The sequence below is a fragment of the Gavialis gangeticus genome, unplaced genomic scaffold, assembly GCF_001723915.1.
Source record: "Gavialis gangeticus isolate Ggan-Ray unplaced genomic scaffold, GavGan_comp1, whole genome shotgun sequence".
Taxonomy (NCBI): Eukaryota; Metazoa; Chordata; order Crocodylia; family Gavialidae; genus Gavialis; species Gavialis gangeticus.
Window position 1 is genome coordinate 16,292,338 of NW_017729002.1, and position 19,177 is coordinate 16,311,514.

General features: G+C 45.6%; 1 protein-coding gene across 8 annotated transcripts in view; it reads right to left on the reverse strand.

Annotated features, from left to right (window-relative positions):
• MGRN1 (mahogunin ring finger 1) overlaps positions 1 to 19,177 on the reverse strand; it is a 213,561-nt gene that overhangs the window by 36,733 nt on the left and 157,651 nt on the right. For all 8 annotated transcript variants that reach the window (XM_019507531.1, XM_019507529.1, XM_019507530.1 and 5 more), the window contains exon 8: positions 6,294 to 6,341. In XM_019507531.1, coding sequence (XP_019363076.1) covers positions 6,294 to 6,341 — 48 coding nt within the window. The remainder of the gene's footprint in view (positions 1 to 6,293; positions 6,342 to 19,177) is intronic.

Sequence of the window (19,177 nt, forward strand, 5' to 3'; positions counted from 1 at the left end):
AAAAGCTCTCACAGCACCAGGAGATAGCCAGGGGAAGAATCCTTTCTTCCGTATGTCAGGAAGGGTTGTGGGAGAGGAAGCTGGGAACCAAAGAAGGGAAAGGAAGAATCAGGAGTCAGAAGGAAGAAGAAAAGCAGGAACACCCAGAGCCACTGTGCTAGCAGATATAGTTTTACTCTCACCCAAGCCTTCTAAGCAAGCATGAAAGCTCCTTAGTATTATATGCAGCCAATTAATACTGTGATTTGTTGATGATGCTAAACAGAGGTCTCTACCAAAATCAAAAAGTTTAGAGCAAGCCTCTCCTGGCCACCCTGTGAAAAGTCTAGAGTAAGCTAGTGGTGGGGTGGCCCTTAGTAACACCCAGATTAATTCTTCCTACACATGGGACACAGAAATGCTTTATTTTATGTCCAGAAAGTGACCATTTGACACCATGCTGTAACAAGATGCAGGCAAAGTTGGATGATATCCATGCTGCTTGCCAGTTTAAAATACTCTGACTTGGGGGCCAGCAGCTTTAACAAGCTAATTCCATGGTCTCACCATTTAACTAAACATGCAGCTTACAGACCATCCACTTTAGGGCTGCATTTCAAAGCAATGAGGTCAGTAGTTGGGACTGGAGTGAAATCCTCCCTAGTGGCTCCCAGCTCTGGGCAGAGAGTTTTAGAACTATTGTGTGGAAACAGTCCCATTTACAGCTAGACATTTCAGACAGGGCCCTGTTACAACATCCTGGTCCTCTGCACCAATCACGGTGTGCAAGAGTGCAAAGCAGTCAGCTAGGAGGGTGTACAATGATGGGGTCACTGGCCCTTGATTCAAAACAAGATTCTTCAGCCCATTTATAGAAATGCCACATTACAGTATCAGTTAGGATTATACCATGATTAGAACTGGACAAAGCCCAAGGGATTAGGAAATCCACCCTTCTGCCACACGACTCCACCAAAAGACCTTCAGGTGTTAAGACAATGCCTGATTTCAGTCAACAGACTAAGAGCAAATCAGTTCAGATCATTACCTGCAGCCACCAAACCTTCAAAGAGCTTATGCTAGGCTGTCAGAAGTTCTCAGAGAATATCAGATGGTTACAATGGCGGGGTGGAAAAGAAATAAACCTAGTGGTAGTATAAGAAAAGTTTAACTAATACACCCTCTCCTCCTCACCCCACCTTATTCCGAATAAGCAAACAACCTGCTTTATATCTTCTCTTTACACTCTGAGAAGTAGGCTGATGCCATATCAGTTCCAACCATATTTAGTGTTCTTACAGGAGTAACTTACGAGTCTATTTTAAAAACCAGGAAACATTATGGGAGGGACTCCTGTAGTCCTAGATTTTATGAACTGCCAAAAAATCTACAGTAATAAGTGGGAAGGGAGAGAACTCTGCCTGAGAAGTGAGAGACACATTATTTCACGTTAGGAGTGGGCTAACCATACTGTGGTAGAATGGGAACTGCCCCAGAGACCAGTTGTAAGGAAACAGTCCTCCATTTTAGCAGACTGAAGTACTGAAGGGGAAGCTGAACACATGTAGTTTTAGTATATGCTGTAACAAACATTTATTTAAATAAATCACTGCCATGTGAGCTCTGCCATCAGCAAGCTTGGCAAGAAGAACAGACTTTTTTGTGAGCTCATGAAAGCAACATTTCTTCCTGCTTAAAATGAAGATGAAGATGATGCACTGCTGATTTCACTGTGCTCTGCTCCTTCAGAGCTGCAATGCAGTCTCATAGACAGAACCTCTCTCCTCTCCCCACTCTAGGTATGCCTCAGGATTCTCTAACTCACAAGAGATTACTTAGGATTCTCTACTTTTACTTCAGATTCTCCCTTTCTTCCTCTTCAGAAACATTCATTTTGCTTTCTGAGCTTTCTTTTTCTCACCGTCTGTTAAATGTATTCAAGAGCTGCAAATACAGGACAAAGAAAAGACCACATTTTAATACAGCCAAATGCAAAGTTATGCATTTGGAGCAAGGTCTGGTGGCCATAACTAAAGAATGGGGAACTATATTCTGAAAAGGAGTGACTGTAAAGGATTTGGAGGTCATACTGAACAAGCAGCTCAGTGTCTCAGTGTCATGCTGTCCAAAAATGGTAACAAATCTTTGGCTGTGTAAATAGGAAAGTAGTATGCTGAAACAGGGAAATGATTTTCCCTACTGGACCATTGTGAAGACAAACACTAGAAAACTCTCCTGTTCTGGGGCCCACAGTTTAAAAAACATTTAAAGACTGGGACATGCGAACGGAAGAGCCAAAAAATGATTCACAAGCTAGAGAAAATGCCTACAGTGAAAGGCTTAAGGAACCTGGCTGTTTATATTAACCATAGGAAGTTTGGGAGGTGACTTGACTACCAACTACAAGCACCTTCTTGGGGAGAAAATGCTGGGTATTGAAGGGCTCTTTAATCTAGCCAAGAAAGTTGCATTACAAAAGAATGACTGGAAGCTGAAGTCAGACCAATTCAAATGAAAAGTAATGCACACATAAACAGTAAGGAACAAAAACCACTGAAACAAACTACAAAAGGAAGTGCTGGATTTTCTATTTCTTGATGTCTTCAAATGAAAATTAGATACCTTTCTGGAAGAGATGCTTTAGCCAAACAAGTTTTGGGGCTCAACACAGGTATGACAGGAGGTCAGACTTGATGATCCAAAAGTAACATCCACCTTACACCACATATCCACAATATTTAGAGCAAGAACTGAGCTATGGAGAACCTGTGGTCCATCCTTCTAGCATGGCCCCCTCAGATGAAGTTGTTTTCCTCAGTAATTGAATTTTTAAATGAACATCTTTATGGTAGCGTGAAATAGAGACATGAACTCTTGAAATTTAGGCTTTTTCATACGGGTTCAGAGAGGTAGTTAGCTGTATTAGTCTGAGGTCAGGCAGAAGCTGAGTGGCACCTTAAAGACTAATGAGTCTTTATGACTAATAAATTAGCCTCTAAGCTACCGTCTTGCCCTGTCTTATACATATGGGTTTAGTAAAAGAAAGCTCTTCAAAGTCAAGAAGACACCTTTTCAGAACATTTTCCACAGTGCTATACTGTGCTTCAGCCACTGACTCTGTGTTGGCTCCAACTACTCTGCAAAATGGCCCAGATCTGATACAGACCACATAGGAACTTTATTTGAAAGCAAGTTTCCAAAATTTGTTCAAGAGTCAGAAGCTTATTGAGACCAGCTGTTTCAAAAGTAGCCAAAATCTAATTTGCTTTACTGTTAGGAAAGCTTCCTGGTGTGAGGCCTATAGTTTTCTTTATACTAGCTGGGCCCCTCTGTTGGCCGACTCTACAGAAACAACAAGGTTTAAACAGGCCTGAGACTGAATTCCTCCCCCTCATATATATGATCCCTCCTAGTCAAGGTTATACTGCTACTCCCTGGGCTACAGGTCAACAAAAATGAGAAGTTTTATATCTTACTGCAAGTCCCTGAGCAATCCATTTTCCAAAGCAAGTCACTTGCCTCATGGTTAAATTAGGAAAAAGGTTCTCATAAATCCCGGTCTTTGTGCAAGTCTCGCAGAAGCAAATGCTGGCAACCCAGCCCAAAGAGGATGCATTTGATGACTGAAGATAAGAAGAGAAAGGTAGATAGCTATGTCAGTTCGAAGTCAGGAAGAAGTCAGGGTAGATTTGTACTTTATAGACTAACTAAATCAGAAGTGTATAGCATAAGCTTTTGTAAACAGAAGGCTTACTTCACCAGATGCTATGAAAGGATCTTCTCAATGTCTGATGAAATAAGCCTTCTGTTTATGAAAGCTTATGCTAAAATAAGGACCCAGCCAGCTCAGTCAGATGTACCATTTTAATAGATTTACTGAGAACAAGTGATGGAGGCAGAAATAAGATCACTAGTGAGATCACCAGCTGGAGAATCAGACAGGCAAAATTAGTTAATGTTTGTACAGCACTTTGATGATGTACCCTGTTACCATATATAAATATTAAGGAAAACGATTATCGCAGATCAAAGGCAAAATCCACCGCTCAGAATGGTAGTTCATTAGTGACAGCCACATCAGATCAAAGCGTGACATAATCTTTCGTGTTTCTGGTGCTTTTCACCCTGTTTGTCTTTTAAAGGAAAAACAAACAAGACACTACATTACAGAAAAAGACACCTAAAAGTCACAACAACATTTTAAAAATATCCTCCATCTGCCAATTTCTGTCAGATCATCAATGCTGAGAGCTACAACAGGTAGTGTCTAAAATAGCTCTGGAAAAAGGAAATTAAATCAAAACCAGTTATGCTACTGAAGCATCTGCCAAAGAAGTGTAAACCCCTGCCACCAAAGTCATGGGAAGCTCTAAGTCAGATGTAGAGATGAAGAAAGGAAATCACTACAGCCAAAGGCAGGCATAGGGGACAGAAGAAATGGTTAATACATTGGACATCACAGGGGAAAAGAGAGAAGAGGGAGGGTGTATAAATCTTTGTTGCGTCTGTACAGCACCAAGCACAAGAGGGTCCTGGTCCAGATGCTGCCACAACACACACATAAATATTATGGTGAATACTAATACAGAAGAGCTGAAACTGTATACTAGCATGGGTGAATGCCTTGGCCGAGGGCATAAAGGATGGGCTACAATTTCAAAATATAAAGAAAGTAACAGAAGGATTTGGGAAAGGAAAAAGGAAAGATCAAACTAGACACTAATACTGCAACAATTTGATGATGGCTGATAGCAATAAGACTGAGGAGTCAGAGGAGAAAGAGCTAGTTGGTTTTTCCCATGCTATACGCCCTATTGTTGACTGCAAAGAATTCTGGTTTTAACTGGCCAGCAGCTCTTTATAAACTCCATTTCACTGGAGCTCTCTCCAGCTGGTACAAGATCTCATAGCTCTTTTGAGACCATGCATCAGCTCAGTATCAGCTAGCTTCCCACAAGTGGAGATGACATCCATACTCTTCACAAACAAGGGCATCTTACATCTGCAAGGGATCCTAAGTATCCAAAAATAGTTTTGTATAGACATCAAATCTATCCCCAGGTGAGTTAGAACAGCTCATTACTAGTTTTCTACCAACTCAGCTCAGCATCTGCCTCCTTCCAGGCCTTTTACCTCAGGTGCAATCAAGACACCTTTATATGACATTTTCAGTGCTTATTACTCTGACCAGGCAGCATCCAAGCTGGTTCTGCCAAGTCACTCGGGACTAGCAGGAGGATGACCAAGACATACAAATAGGTCTTTTCCATCTCTGCTTTGTTGCATTTTCTCCCAGGTTTACATTACCTGCATGTGGACTCAGTACCCACTCATTCAGATGTCCTAGGACTTTTTAAGTGAAAAAGGAAGCTTAACATATTGCACAGAAAAAAAAAACGACAGCGATCCCTGCATCATTTTAAAAAACCCAAAATAACACAGATGTGTCAAGGAAAAAGTAGTGGTGATCACGTGCCTAGCACTAGGGTGGCCAGACTGGGGCCCACAGTTACACTTTTATATCCTCTCTCACACAGCGAAGAGCTAAAGCAGGGGCAGGCAATTATTTTGGGCAAAGGGCCACTTACCGAGTTTTGGCAAACTGTTGAGGGCTGCATTCCCCTTTCCAGGGCAGGGAAGCAGAAACAGCCCCATGGTCCCAGCCCAGAAGCCTCTGCTAGGCTGGTTGGGGGGCAAGGGCTGGGCAAACTTTGCTGCTGGGTCTGCCACTAGCTTCCTCTTGGTTCTACCGCCCCTGCTTCCTGTCATCTTTGACAGGCAGCTAGGAGCAAATAAATATTAATTTTCTAATTTTTTAGGGGCCCCACGGGCCAGACAGAATGGCCTGGTGGGCCGAATCCAGCCCCCGGGCCGTATTTTGCCCACCCCTGAGCTAAAGGATCCAGAGTGGATTATGATAAAGTGAGCCTGTTTTAAACTTCTCAAATGATGCCCTGAAGATTTAAATACCACAGATATTTCTAAACAACTGAGTGCTTTGGTATTCAAGTGCCAAAAAGAAAGGTACTAAGATACAGGAGTGCAAATTAATGCAGAAGGTGCTATTCAGTGACACTACAGGTTGCAGGCTGCAATACTGGGGTATTTATTTGAGCAGCAACAGCTTCCATAATAAAGAAGAAAATTTCAACCCTGAGCTTCTTTATCTGGATATATCAGTTGAACCCATGGGCTGTCTGCCAACTGCCAATGTAGCTGTCTACCAACCACAAGTAGACATCCCTGAGATGGCAACAAATGCCTTTGCTCAAGCACTGGCTCTGAAAGGGTATGAATATGGAATGCATACTTACAATTTGTTTCTGTTTCAAAGGCTTCACAGAGAAACTGCCATCAACGTGCTGGGGGGTGGAGAGAGATATACACATTAGTTAAACACTCTATATAGAAATATTTAAAGAAGCTGTGAGGTGGACTTAGATGCCCCAACAGGACTAGTTCTTTCTTAATCCATCTGCAAGCATCATTTGACACACTATAGCAGAGGTGGCCATACCACGGCCCATGAGCTGCATGCAGATCATCAGCACAGTACTTGCAGCTCTCCTAATTCTCCCGGGACTGCCAGCTCAGGCACCAGGCTGCTGGGGTGGGGGCTATAGCTGAACTGCTTACCCTGGGGTGTGCTCCCCACAGGGAAAGCCAGAACAGGTCGACACTGCAGCAGTGGGGTGGGAAGGGTGAGGGGAGAAGGAGGGGAGAGGTCACCTCCACTCTGGATTGCTCAGCCTCCGCCCACCCTACTCTCCCCCCTGGCCTCTTGAACTTCTGTTGAGGACTGGATGCAACTCCCAGGGTGACCAACTCTGGCCACCCCTGCACTATAAGAATAGAGACTGCATGCTACTTCACAAAATGCTGCAGCACTTGGGTTCTTTATGCATTTGCCAGGCACACAGAACATGTTGGAGCATTTCAAACCAGACTTACAGACAGATGGTCCTCACCTGGTCCTGGGAATGGTACTTTTAGCTTAGTTAAAAATTATAGCTCTCAGGATTTCTGCTTACTTAATAGTTAGTAATGTTATATCAGAAAAAATGCATCTACAACAGCTGCCCATCATGAGGGCCCTTCAGTCACCCCTCTACTCAGTCCTTCCAGAGCACATTGATTCTGTAATCAAGGCAACATGTGCTCCAAGATGTTTGCAGAAGAAAACAGAAAACCATACTTCTGATTTCAGAGGAAAAGGCCCCACTGAAGAAAGCTGTGGTTGTGTGTTCAACATCCAAAGACAAAGTTACACTAACTGGAGGTACAAGCGCAAAAGGTAGGCGCTGAGTATGGAAGGTCTTTCTTTATCTGCATTATCTGGCTTATAGTAAGGACATCATCTTACAGAGTTCAAAGGGAGCAAAAATCTCAAGAGACCCAGTGATAAGACCAAATAAAAACATTTTCCCTGAAGTTTCACACTGCTTGTGTGGTCTCCTCTACAGACCTACAGGGAAGGAAGGAATCCAAGTTAATGTAATCAGTTACCTTGGGAGACTGCACTCCCCAAAAGCATTTATGTATTTTAGGATACCAGAAGTATATCCAACTACTCTGTAATAAACCTAAACATCATGGGTTCTTGCTTTACGGATGCACAGTACAGATAAGCAGCTTTAATTATCATGAGGAAACTGCTCCATTCACCAGAAAACAAAAGATAATGGAACATATATTAGAGCAAAATAATGTTGCCTGTACATTAATCTGTCTATAAAGGGGCTTCATTAAAACTGACTTTTCTTTTCAAATGAAATCCTGAAAGGAAGTTGTTCATCTGGGACCCCATCAGAAATGCCCAGAGATTATCTGCTAACTGATTCAATAACCACTAACCACTGAAAGGAACCTCTGAGGTTCACAAAGTTAGGATTCCTTCTGAATTAATTTTGCATTTGCAGTGACCTTCTGTGCATCCCAACTGATGCAGAGACCGAATGCAGAAGGTGCTCTGACCCTACAAAAAACAAGTCTTACAATGCGTCCGCACTGTAGCAGTAAACCCAGGAGATTTGGAGAAATATTCCAGCTGTTGGGTTCTCATCCAAAAGAAAAGCTTGCCCAGTGGTTCTCTAGCAAGTCAAAACTGTCCTTATTTTAAAGCTGTCACTACATCACTGTAGAATAACTTCTCAAATGTGGGAAACTAACTAAGGACAAAGGGAGCTTCTGTCCCTGTGACTTGACTTCAACCTCAGCGCTTGTCTTTGCCTGCGGAGACCCCTGCCTTCCCTCAGTTTGTACAATCAGGGTTTATTGAGATCCAAGAAGCAGTACACATGGGTTCGCAGGCTTTTCATTTTGTGTATGCACAAGTCATACAGCTTTCCCACAGCAACACGTAGGGCCTAACTATCCTATGTGGGCAGCATTATTGGTTTGTATTTGTATGACTTCTTAAGGCTACAGAGATGGGTTCCATATACGTAACTGGCATGAAGGGAAAGCAGCTGCTATCAACTAAAATTATATCAGTTTAATAGAGTGCTTCAATTGGTGACGAAGACATTTCACTAGGACCAATTCTTATTCTGCCCCTTTGTCTCAGCACAGTGGAGAGGGAGCATTTATAAGGGGCCACAAGAGATTTCTAGATGCATCTCTTTTAGTGCTGCCTCCCCCTCAGCCAGCGGCCACTGTGCCTCCATCACTAGCCCTGCATCATGACATGCTTGATGAAGATGCAAACCTGCTAAAGGAGTAGAAGCTATGAGCTTTTTAAAAACTTGTTAAATAATTAACAGCTGTGCAAGGACATTTCAAGACAGACATGTGACATAAGTGAGAGAATCAATATGCGGCAGAGAGAGCAAGCAGGAATGCAAATGGGCAACCAGGCAAAGGGCATGGGGAAGGAAGGGCTTGGTTGATGGCAGCAGCTAGAGTTGTAATTTTCTCACAACAAGATCAGCAACAGAGGCCAGGGGAAAGGGGCAGCAACTCCACATGTCCTCCGCAACTTAATATATCACACAGTAGTATAATTAAGTAGGCCACCAACCCTGGGCAATGACTTAGGGGGCATGCAAAAACATAGGCAGTGGTGGTGGCTGCTATCTGGCACTGCAAAACTACCCAGGTACACCTCTGTACCATCTCAGGTGGACAGCGTGGCCTCAGTCCTAAAGGGCAGGGCTCATAGATGGGCATGTAAGTGACCAGGAGCCCATTTCTGCCCCTCCCCATATTTGAAATAGGAGGCAGGGCCATGATGATGACGTGCTTTATACGCACCAACTTCACACCATCAGTTAATTCCTATAGACTCTAAGAGCCCTCTATAGACAGGCCCTGAATCAAGAGCATGTGACAGACTCTACCTACAACCATAAAGTGTGGTGAGGTAAGAGGGGGGAAAAGCATGATACAACTCAGGACAGGGCGTCAAGATTGCTGGCCTCTAGTCCTGGCTCCACTACCAATTCTGCATGACCTGGTAAACATCACTCAACTACTTTATGCCTCAGTTTTCCCAATCATAAAAATTCCTGCCTGCCTCTCATGGATTGGGGGCACTGATCAATGACTGTAAAGTGTCTTGGATGGAGAGTGTTTCAAATATGGAGTGCTATTAGCCTTGGGCACATGATTGGCACTTGTTAATAAGCCACATTCCTGCTGTACTTTCATTACCTTTTTTCTTCAGTCTGCATAGGCTCATTAACACCAGTTTCATAGAACTTCAATACTATCATTGCTGCCTATTCATTGATCTCCCTTTCACTGAATTTTATTCCCAGTTATGATGCATTTCAGAAGAGCCCAAACTTACCACCTCCTTCTTCCTCCTCCATTAATGTACTTTGCTTTTAGCACAAAGATGTATATTTTCTAGCAAGTGTCTCAGCTCATGGGGGCATGTGGTATTCCAGTCCAGACCAAGAATCAGAGTTACAAAGGGACAGACTCAGTACAGCAAACAGAGCAATGAACCAACTTTAGTGGAATTTCTCATAAGAAAATATGGTAGTGGAGGGTGGACTGGTGCAAGGACAATCTCATTTTATCCCAACAGCACTGGTTATCCACTTTATTACCAGCTAATCAGGGGTTGTCTATATAGGATTATCCAGGATTAATATAGCTGTAGTGGAATAACTAAACCGCTTTAGTTGTAACAGTGTAACAGTGTAAGTTCGACACGTAGGCCACAAACAGGCATCACATTTATTGTGGGACAAACCATTTATCCTGGGACAAAGTCCAGTCATTCAGATGTCCAGATTAAATTTTCCTGGGATAAATCCTTAAAATAGTTAGTTGCATAAGAAGTTTATCCCAGGACATCATGAAGTAAGCCTGAACGGTTATCCCAGGATTGCATCACTGAATCAATGCCGGAAAAGTGCAGTGCAGTTAGCCGCTTGCTAAACCCTGTTCTTAGAAGGGCGATGTGTGTGTACACCAATACCAGGACATTTCTGTTCTGGGACAAACACCGGCATAACTTGTCCAGGGACAAATGTAATGTCTCTTCCTGGCCACAGATGCATTTATTCTGCAATAAGAATGGGCTTTTCTATCTCAAACCCATTTCAAAGCAATGTAAACTAAAACAGAAAAAAGCCATTCATTTCAGAATAAGAGTGTCTGCATGGAAGAGTTAGACTGGCATAACTATATTGATTTTATTGATTCCAATTCACTCTCTACCTTAACATGCATTTAATATGGGGTAATGGGCTCCAGGAAGGAACTAAATGATGATGAATGAAAAAAAAAAATCAGATTGTGAAATTTCAGGTACTGCAGGCTAAATATGGAAATGAAACCTTGAAAAGAAGTTGTCCACTGGAAAACTGAAAGGGTATTTCTATCCTGAAAAGAAATATGTAAAACTGACCAGCCCCACTGTGGTATATTCACTAAGATTACTCCCCATAGTTCTTTTCAGTTAGAACAGGAGTGGGCAATTATTTTGGGTGGAGGGTCATTTACCCAGTTTTGGCAAGCCATTGAGGGCCACATGGGTAGCCCCGCACCTTGACAGGTACCCCGCCCCTTGGTTGCCATCTTGGGGCCACAGGTCCACACCCCCTAATCCCTGAACTTTGCCATCAGAAGTCCCTCCCTTTGCCCCCAAGAAGTACTCCTTTCAGCAAGGGGGTTTGCCATCTCCAAACCAAAAAAATACCAAATTATATTCTAAAAATCAAACATATACTACAACATTCATTAATTTCATTTCAAAAAATATTTCTGTCCTGATTTACATGTGTAGTGTACGTAGAGGCGATGGTATAATAGCTTAAAATGAAGTTTTATTTTTGTATATTGTGGGAGGGTATGTGCAGGTGGATAGAGTTTGTGTGTGTGTGGGGGGTGGTTTGTGGGGGGGATGAATAGGCATGAGGGTATATGTAGGGTGGGGGACCATGTGGGTGGGTGTGGATGGGTATGGGGTTTGTGGGGGGCTCTGAGTGTGTGGGGGGGATTGTGGCATGTGTGGAGGGGGAGGGTATGCCCACAGACCCCCACAGCAGGCAGAGCCCCCACCAGCGCTGCTCCAAGCCCAGGCTTCATGCTCCTGTCACTCCTGGCCCCGGGGCTCCGGCACCAGTGCTGGCCCTGTGGTGCTGCTCGCAGCCACTTCCCCCTACCCCCCATTTGCCACCACCATTTGCCTCCATAGAGCCCCTGGCAGCCTGGGCCCTGTGCTCCTGCCACCACGCCCTGGGCCCCGCCAGCATTGGCCCCAGTGTACCAGCATGGGCCCTATGCTCCTGCCCAGCTGTTGCTGCACTCCATGCAGCCACTCACTGCTGCTTCCTGCTGCCTGCCATACCCATTTCCCCACTCCTCCCTCCACCCACCCCCCACTGGCCAGCTGCTCCGGCATCATGTGGTCCACAGCTGCAGGGCCCGGCCCTGAGGACTGAGACAATCACCTGCTGTCCTTCCCTGCCTCCCTCCCCTCCTCCTTCTTATCTGTATTTTCCTGGGTGCAGGGAGGCAGGAACAGCCCCAGGGTCCCAGGCTAGAAGCCCCTGGTAAGCAGAGGCTTCCAGCTGGGAGTGGGAGTGGGAGTGGGGCCAGGCTGGACTTGCTATTCCAGCTGCTTAATCCTGCTGTCGGCTCCCCCTGGGTCCTACTGCCCCTGGGTCCTGTCATCTTTGACAGACAGCTAGGGGCAAATAAATATTAATTTTCTAAATGTTTCAGGAGATCTGAAGGCCAGATGGACTGTCCTGGTGGGCTGGATTTGGCCCATGGGCCATATTTTGCCCACCCTTGAGTTAGAACATTTTACACACTAGAAGCGATTACTCCTTAATTCTGTTAAGGCTCTGACGCCAACACAATACTGAGAGAGGAAGCTGGAATCTAACCTGGCTTATGAATCACTAGAATTGTTAACTAAGTAGCATCCAATCATGGAATCACTGTTGAAGCATAAGCCAAGAAAGATCCTGGAAGAGTGTACAGAGTTGATAGAAAAGCCTTCTCTTTATCTGTCAACTGAATTATCTGAAGTCAGAAAGACAATTAACATGGAGCCCCAAGATGTTATTTTCAGAGTAGATCTGCTTTTAATTAATCTCAACTAGCATGCTTATCAAATGGCAGCATGTACAGGTGGAACAAGTTTATACCTAGGTAATGCTAGAACTGGGGTTTTGTACTACTGTGTTTTTTCCATTTTCTCAGTGTTCTCAGAAATGTCAAAAGAGAATCTATTCAGTTATAACACAAGGAAAAAAAACAACATTTTATGAGGATTTTTTAGGGTGGGCAAAGAATTTTAGTGTGAAATACTCTCAGCACTGGAAACATCTAGCAGACTCACTGGTGCATATGCATGCAATGACACATCTGTTCACTGAAGGAGTCTTGGAAGGAAAGAACTACATCATTAAACAGAAAGCTTCAACAGCCCCATTTTCCAGTCAAGCATAACAAGCTGCTAAGTTTCTGCCTTTGACAGAGCTGCAAGACCAGACTACACATACTGTCGAGGTTACAAGCTTGTTTCTAACAATATGTATAAACAGCAAATTATTGAGGCCTGCTAGTATGTCAGCTCTGAGAGCATCCTCCTTAGCTCATTCGGGTGATTTGGACAGTAAGAGGGCTCATTAACAAAGAAAATTCCACTGGATTAATGGGATTGCACTTCAAAAGCCCTGGTTTTTCTGAAGAGAGTAAATGCATTTAAAATGACATCACAGAAAGAAACCTACCCATTTTGACCTTGAATAAGGGAGTGATTTCCATTTCATTGGTAAGCATCAACACTAGTAAAGCAGAGAACATGCAGCTGATTGGCTATGTGAACCCTGTATTCCTTTCACAAGTAGTGTAGGTGCAGTTCAAGGTGAAGGATCACTAAACCACTAAGTGACATATTGCTACAATGTTGTTTTTTGCTTGGATTTGCCTCAGGGGCCTCTTTTTGCTATTCCTTCACTAGCCAGCTCTACATCTCTGCAAGCTCTCTGCAGACCAGGCAGGGGTAGGTAGCTCAATTTGAAAGAGCCAACCTGTCTAGAGTTTCAGAGGCATGAAACAGTCATGTCAGAGGGTCTCTCTTGTATTGCAATGAGAGATGCAGCCCACTACTATTTCACTACTTCAGGATCACTATCCTATATTGCCTAGTCAAATCACAGCACCTTGATCTTGTTTCTCTTACACTCTCATTGCCTTCTCCCACCATAATCCCTGGCTGCTCTGCAGCATGAGAAGGATCCTAGTTGTCCCCATTTGTTTGTTTTGCAGTGTAGAGAATGCTTGTGATGTGGCCACTGCATTTCTGTACTGGGGCTAGGCAATATGTGAGGTGCTTCAGTCAGAAACATGAATTCTACACAAAGCCATCAAGTCACAAATGGCCCTGGAAGTTCAGACTATTGCATAAGCACACACTGTTACAGCTGAGAGCAAGATTGCCGAGCAATACAGCTGTGGGAAATGGCTATGTTTAGTTTCCATTTCAGATTTGGCCATTTCAGAGGGACAGTGATTCATTTTGGTGTTTCGGATCACTGTTCCATTTCAATTCGGCCAAATCTGTTTTGGAGTTTTGATGCTGTTTTAGAGATTTGGATCAGCCAGAGATTGGCAGACATAGCTGGGCAGCTGCAGGTTCTCCTGTGGCTCCTCCAACTGTGCTTGCCTCTCCCTGGGCAGGGGGAGCCACGGGAGAGGCCCCCATGGCTGTGCTGCCCTGCCCTGCCCATCCCCATCCCTACCCCCATCCCCAGCCTCCTGGCACTTAAAATAAAAAAAAAGAAAAGAAAAAAGCCCTGCACTCACCAGCTACAGCAGCAGCAATCAGGGCCTCTGAAGGCGCGTGGCAGAGCCCCCAAGTGCAGCGCAAGGCACTGAGGTCTAGCGGGGATCACCCCCCCACACTCCACTTGGCACCCGCAAGGCAGCTATCGCATCGCGCAGACGTCATGTGGCTCGGCAGGGCACCACACACTGTCTGGGAGCTGGGGCAGCTCCACCAGTCAGCCAGAGCCCCAGAGGCCTCAGGTCCCAGACAGCACGCAGCATCCTGCTGATCTGCACTGCTCCTGCACCATGGGGCAGCTGCCGTACAGGTGCCAGGTGGGGGTGGGGGCAATCCTCGCTGCCCCCCATTGCTCCATGCTGTGCGGTAAGGGCTCTGCCACAAGCCCTCAGAAGCCCTGATCACTGCTGCTACAGCTAGCTGGTGAGTGCAGGGCTTTTGTTTGTTTTTTTAAAGTGCCAGGAGGCTGGGGCCAGGCAGGGCAGCCATGGGGGCTTCTTCCACAGCTCCTCTGGCTGTGCCTCCTTCTGCCCTCGGTGGGGGGGGTGGCGGGAGCCATGGGGGAAGCCCCCATGGTTGCCCTGCCCCATCCCACACCTGGCCCTAGCCTCCCAGCACTTTAGAAGGAAGACTGAGGGCAGACTGTGCCAGACTATTCCTGGGGGGCACCTCTGAAAAATTCCAAAACATCTGAAACATTTCCGAAACATTTTGGATAGTTTCGGAGATGTTTTGGAGCCGTCTGTTTTAGGCGCCGTACAGTGATCACTGGCTCTGTCTCCCATGGGACTCCAGCACCCAGTCCAGCATGGAGTCAGCCAATGTGAAAACAGTGATTATTACATAATGCCCTCTGAAGCAAATCTGGAGTAGCCTGCATCTGCCTTCTCCTCAGAGTTAGCTGCATTTTACTGCTGTACATATGGGACTGTCTGTGACTAAAGGTACTATTAAAATGGAAAATATTACTGCTGTATTAATGATTTCTAACCAAATTAACATGCATCATGGAATGCTGCACCTTTTGGTATCAGTCACAGTCTAGGTGCCACTTCTCACAACTCAAGAGATGAAACTTGTTGCATAAAATATAGCCCTTGGGGAGAGATTTCTATAAGGGGAGTTCATTATACAGACTGGCCACATGGTGCTAAATTTTGATGTTGGAAATGCAGAGCCAGGTTCATTTCAGGACTTGAGCTCCCTGACCACAGGAGACTGGGCACAGAGCAAGAATGATAAATTCAGTCTTCCCAAGTGGATAGTGGCTAGATGAACCCTATCCCAAGTACAAATTACACTGGCATCAGACCCAGAACCTAGTTATGGCAAAAGGCAGCAGCCAGGGGAACAAAGAAAAGTCACTATGGCACAGAGAAATATGGATGCAGATGGAATACTCTGACCTCAGGTTTAATATGCTGGGAGCCATGCAGGTTCCCAGCAGGCTACACCTCTCTGCCTCTCTTCTGGAGTAATGGGCCAAAACCCTTCCCTTCATTCAATCAAAGTCCCAAGGGGCCCCTACCTCAGGCACCTTCCCTTGAAAGCAACAGGCAGGCTCTGACTATTACAAGCCTGAGGCCTCCTAATGTCCACTGATGTCTCCTATTAGGGTCAATGAGCCTAGGGTGAGAACAATTTTGCTTCTCCTGCTCCCTAGGGCTTTACACAAGATTCAGATTGTAAGGCCAGAAGGGACCTTGGAAAATCATTGGGTCCAGCCCCCTGCAACAAGCAGGAAAGGTAACTGGGGGTCAGGTGACCCCAGCAAGGTGACTGTCTAGTCTTCTCTTGAAGATCTCCAGGATAGGTGATAGCACCACCTCTGGAGGGAGCTTATTCCACAGTCTGGACACCCTGACTGTGAAGAAGTTTTTCCTAATGTTGAGCCTGAATTGATCTTCCAGGAGTTTGTGGCCATTACTCCCGGTTTTCCCCTTGGATGCCCTGGTGAACAGTTACTCACCAAGCCCTTGATGTACTTCCCTAGTGTAGCGGTAAGCTGCTACCAGGTCCCCTCTCAGCCTTCTTTTCCTCAGACTGAAGAGTCCCAGATCCCTCAGCCTTTCCTCGTATGGCTTGCCTTTTAAGACTCTGATCATATGGGTGGCTCTTCTTTCAACTCTCTCAAGATTGTCCAAGTCCTTATTAAAGTGTGGTGCCCAGAACTGGGCACAGTACTCAAGCTGCAGTCTCACCACTGCTACACAGAGCAGAAGAAACATTTCCTTGGTTTTGCTTGAGATGCATCAATTGATGCATGCCAGAGTATTATCTGCCCTACTGGCTACAGCACTGCACTGCCAGCTCATATTCATATTATGATCTATTATTACCCCCAAGTCCCTTTCATTCATGCTACTAGTCAGTTTGGTACCACCAAGCCTGTAGGTGTGTTGGGGGTTGCTTGTCCCAAGGTGAAGCACTTTACATTTTTCTGTGTTGAACTTTATCAGATTCCAATCCGTCTAACTTGCTATCCTGTCTAGGTCTGCCTGTAACTGTAGCCTATCTTAAAGCGTGACCACACTTTCCCATAACTTGGTGTCATCTGCGAACCTGGACAGTGAGCACTTCACCTCCACATCCAAGTAGTGAAAAAAGATGTTGAAAAGTACTGGAGCAAGCACTGAGCCCTGCGGAACACCGCTGCCCACTTCTCACCAGGATGACACAGATCCATTCACTATGACGCTCTGGGTTCTAACCTGCAGCCAGTTTCTCACCTACCTCACTATCTCGGAGTTAAGCCCACAACCCTCCAATTTTCATGTGCGGACATCGTGGGGTACTAGATCAAAGGCCATTTGACTGCATAGGTGTCGACACCACAGTCCCCCAGTTTTTTAATGAGAATGGGGTGAGAGACAGTGTTGAAGGCCTTCCGAAAGTCCAGAAAGACTATATCCACTGCTACCCCTGCATCTAAGGATTTGGTGACCTGGTTGTAGAAGGCCACCAGGTTGGTCTGACAGGATCTGCCTCTAATGAACCCATGTTGGTTGCCCCTAAGCATAATCTCCCCTGCTGGCCCCCCGTGGACATGTGCCAGAATAATTCTCTCAAAAAGCTTACCCAGGATTGAGGTAAGACTAACTAGCCAATAGTTTCCCCGTCCTCCTTCCTCCCTTTTTTGAAGATGGGAACCACACTGGCCCTCTTCCAGTCCTCTGGCACCACAGCAGAGCACCACGAGTGCTCATAAAGCCGTGCCAGGGGTCCCGCAATGACCTCAGCTAATTCCCTCAGCACTCTGGGGTGGAGATCATCCGGACCAGCTGATTTAAATACATCCAGTCCCTCCAGAAGTTCCCTGACTAGATCCTCCATGACCCTTAGCCTGGGTGCGCCTCCCCTGGGGCCTGAGGTGGGCCCAGTGGGGGGGCTGATCCAGTCCCTGCTCAGGAAAATGGAGGCGAAGAAGTCGTTAAATAGGGTAGCTTTGTCGTCTGGTGTGACGACCAAATTTCCTAGCGTGTCTTGCAGGGACACATTACCCGGTACCTTCTTTTTTCCCCCTATGTATTTAAAAAAGGACTTCTTGTTGTCCTTGATCCAGGTAGCTAGTCCCAGTTCCGTCTCCACCTTGGCCTTCCTGACCGCCTCCCTGCATCTCCGAGCAACCGCAGTAAAGTCCTCCCTGGTGATGGCTCCTCCCTTCCATTGGGTGTACGCCTCCCTTTTAGCTAGGAGACATTCCCAGACGCTTTTGGTGAGCCATGGGGACTTTTGCGTCCTCCTGCTCCCTTTGATCCATGTTGGGATTACCTCCCTTTGGGCTTGGAGGATCGTCTCCTTAAGGAGTGACCACTCTTCTTGGACACCTGGCTCCCCTCCCCTCCGGGACCTCAATGCTTCCCCGACTATTCTCCTTAGCTCATTGAAGTCCGCCCTCCTGAAATCTAGCTTCTGCAAGCTTATTGCAGATAGACACCTTGATGAACGTTTCTAGGATATTCCCTAGAATAGATGTTAGGCTGACTGGCCTATAGTAACCTGGGTCCTCCCTCCAGCCTTTCTTGTGGATGGGCACAACACTGGCCCTCTTCCAGTCCTCAGGGACTTCTCCACAGTGCCATGAGTTGTATAAGAGTTTCACCAGAGGTTCCGTAATGACTCGGCTAGCTCCTTCAGCACTCTTGGATGAAGATCATCAGGTCCCGCTGACTTCTATGAGTCTAATTTTATTAATTGGTCATACACCAATTCTACAACAATAGTAGGAAGGCAATATTCCTACCATGCTCATCCTCTACTCTACCTGACATGGTTTTCCTCTTGGTCTGGTGCAAGACCGAGGCAAAGTAGTCATCCAGGAGTTCAGCTTTCTCCTGGGTGCCAGTAACCAGCTCTCCTCAGTTGTTGAGCAACAACCTCACACTCCCATTTGTCTTCCTCCTGTTCCCTATGTACCTAAAGAAGGACTTCCTATTCCTAATCTTAGTTTGGTCACTGCTTTAGCAAACTAATCTGTCTCATCTGTTCCCTGCAAATGTGGGCTGTTATGGAATAGTCCTCCTTGGAGCCAGCCCCAAGCTTCTATTGTTTATAAGCCTCTTTCTTAAGAGGACCATGATTTCCCTGTTTAGCCAAGAGGGCTTCCCAGCCCTTCTGTTACCTTTTCTCTGCATGGGAATGGACTTCCTTTGTGCTTCAAGGATAGTGTCCTTAAGGAACAGCCACTCTTTGTGCACACCTTTTGCCTTCGATCTCTGGTCCCGCAGCACTTGCCCTATTAGTGACCTAAGCTTGTTGAAATTCGCATTTTTTAAATCTAAGACTTCAATCCTGCCATCTGATTTGCTTTACATCAGACAGAGAACATGGTCACTGTCACCAAGACTTTCCTCTACGTTTAAGTAGGTCATCAGGTCTTTTCCTTTGGCCAGAACCAAGTCTAACAGAGCATCACCTCTGGTTGGCCCATGCACCTCCTGAGTC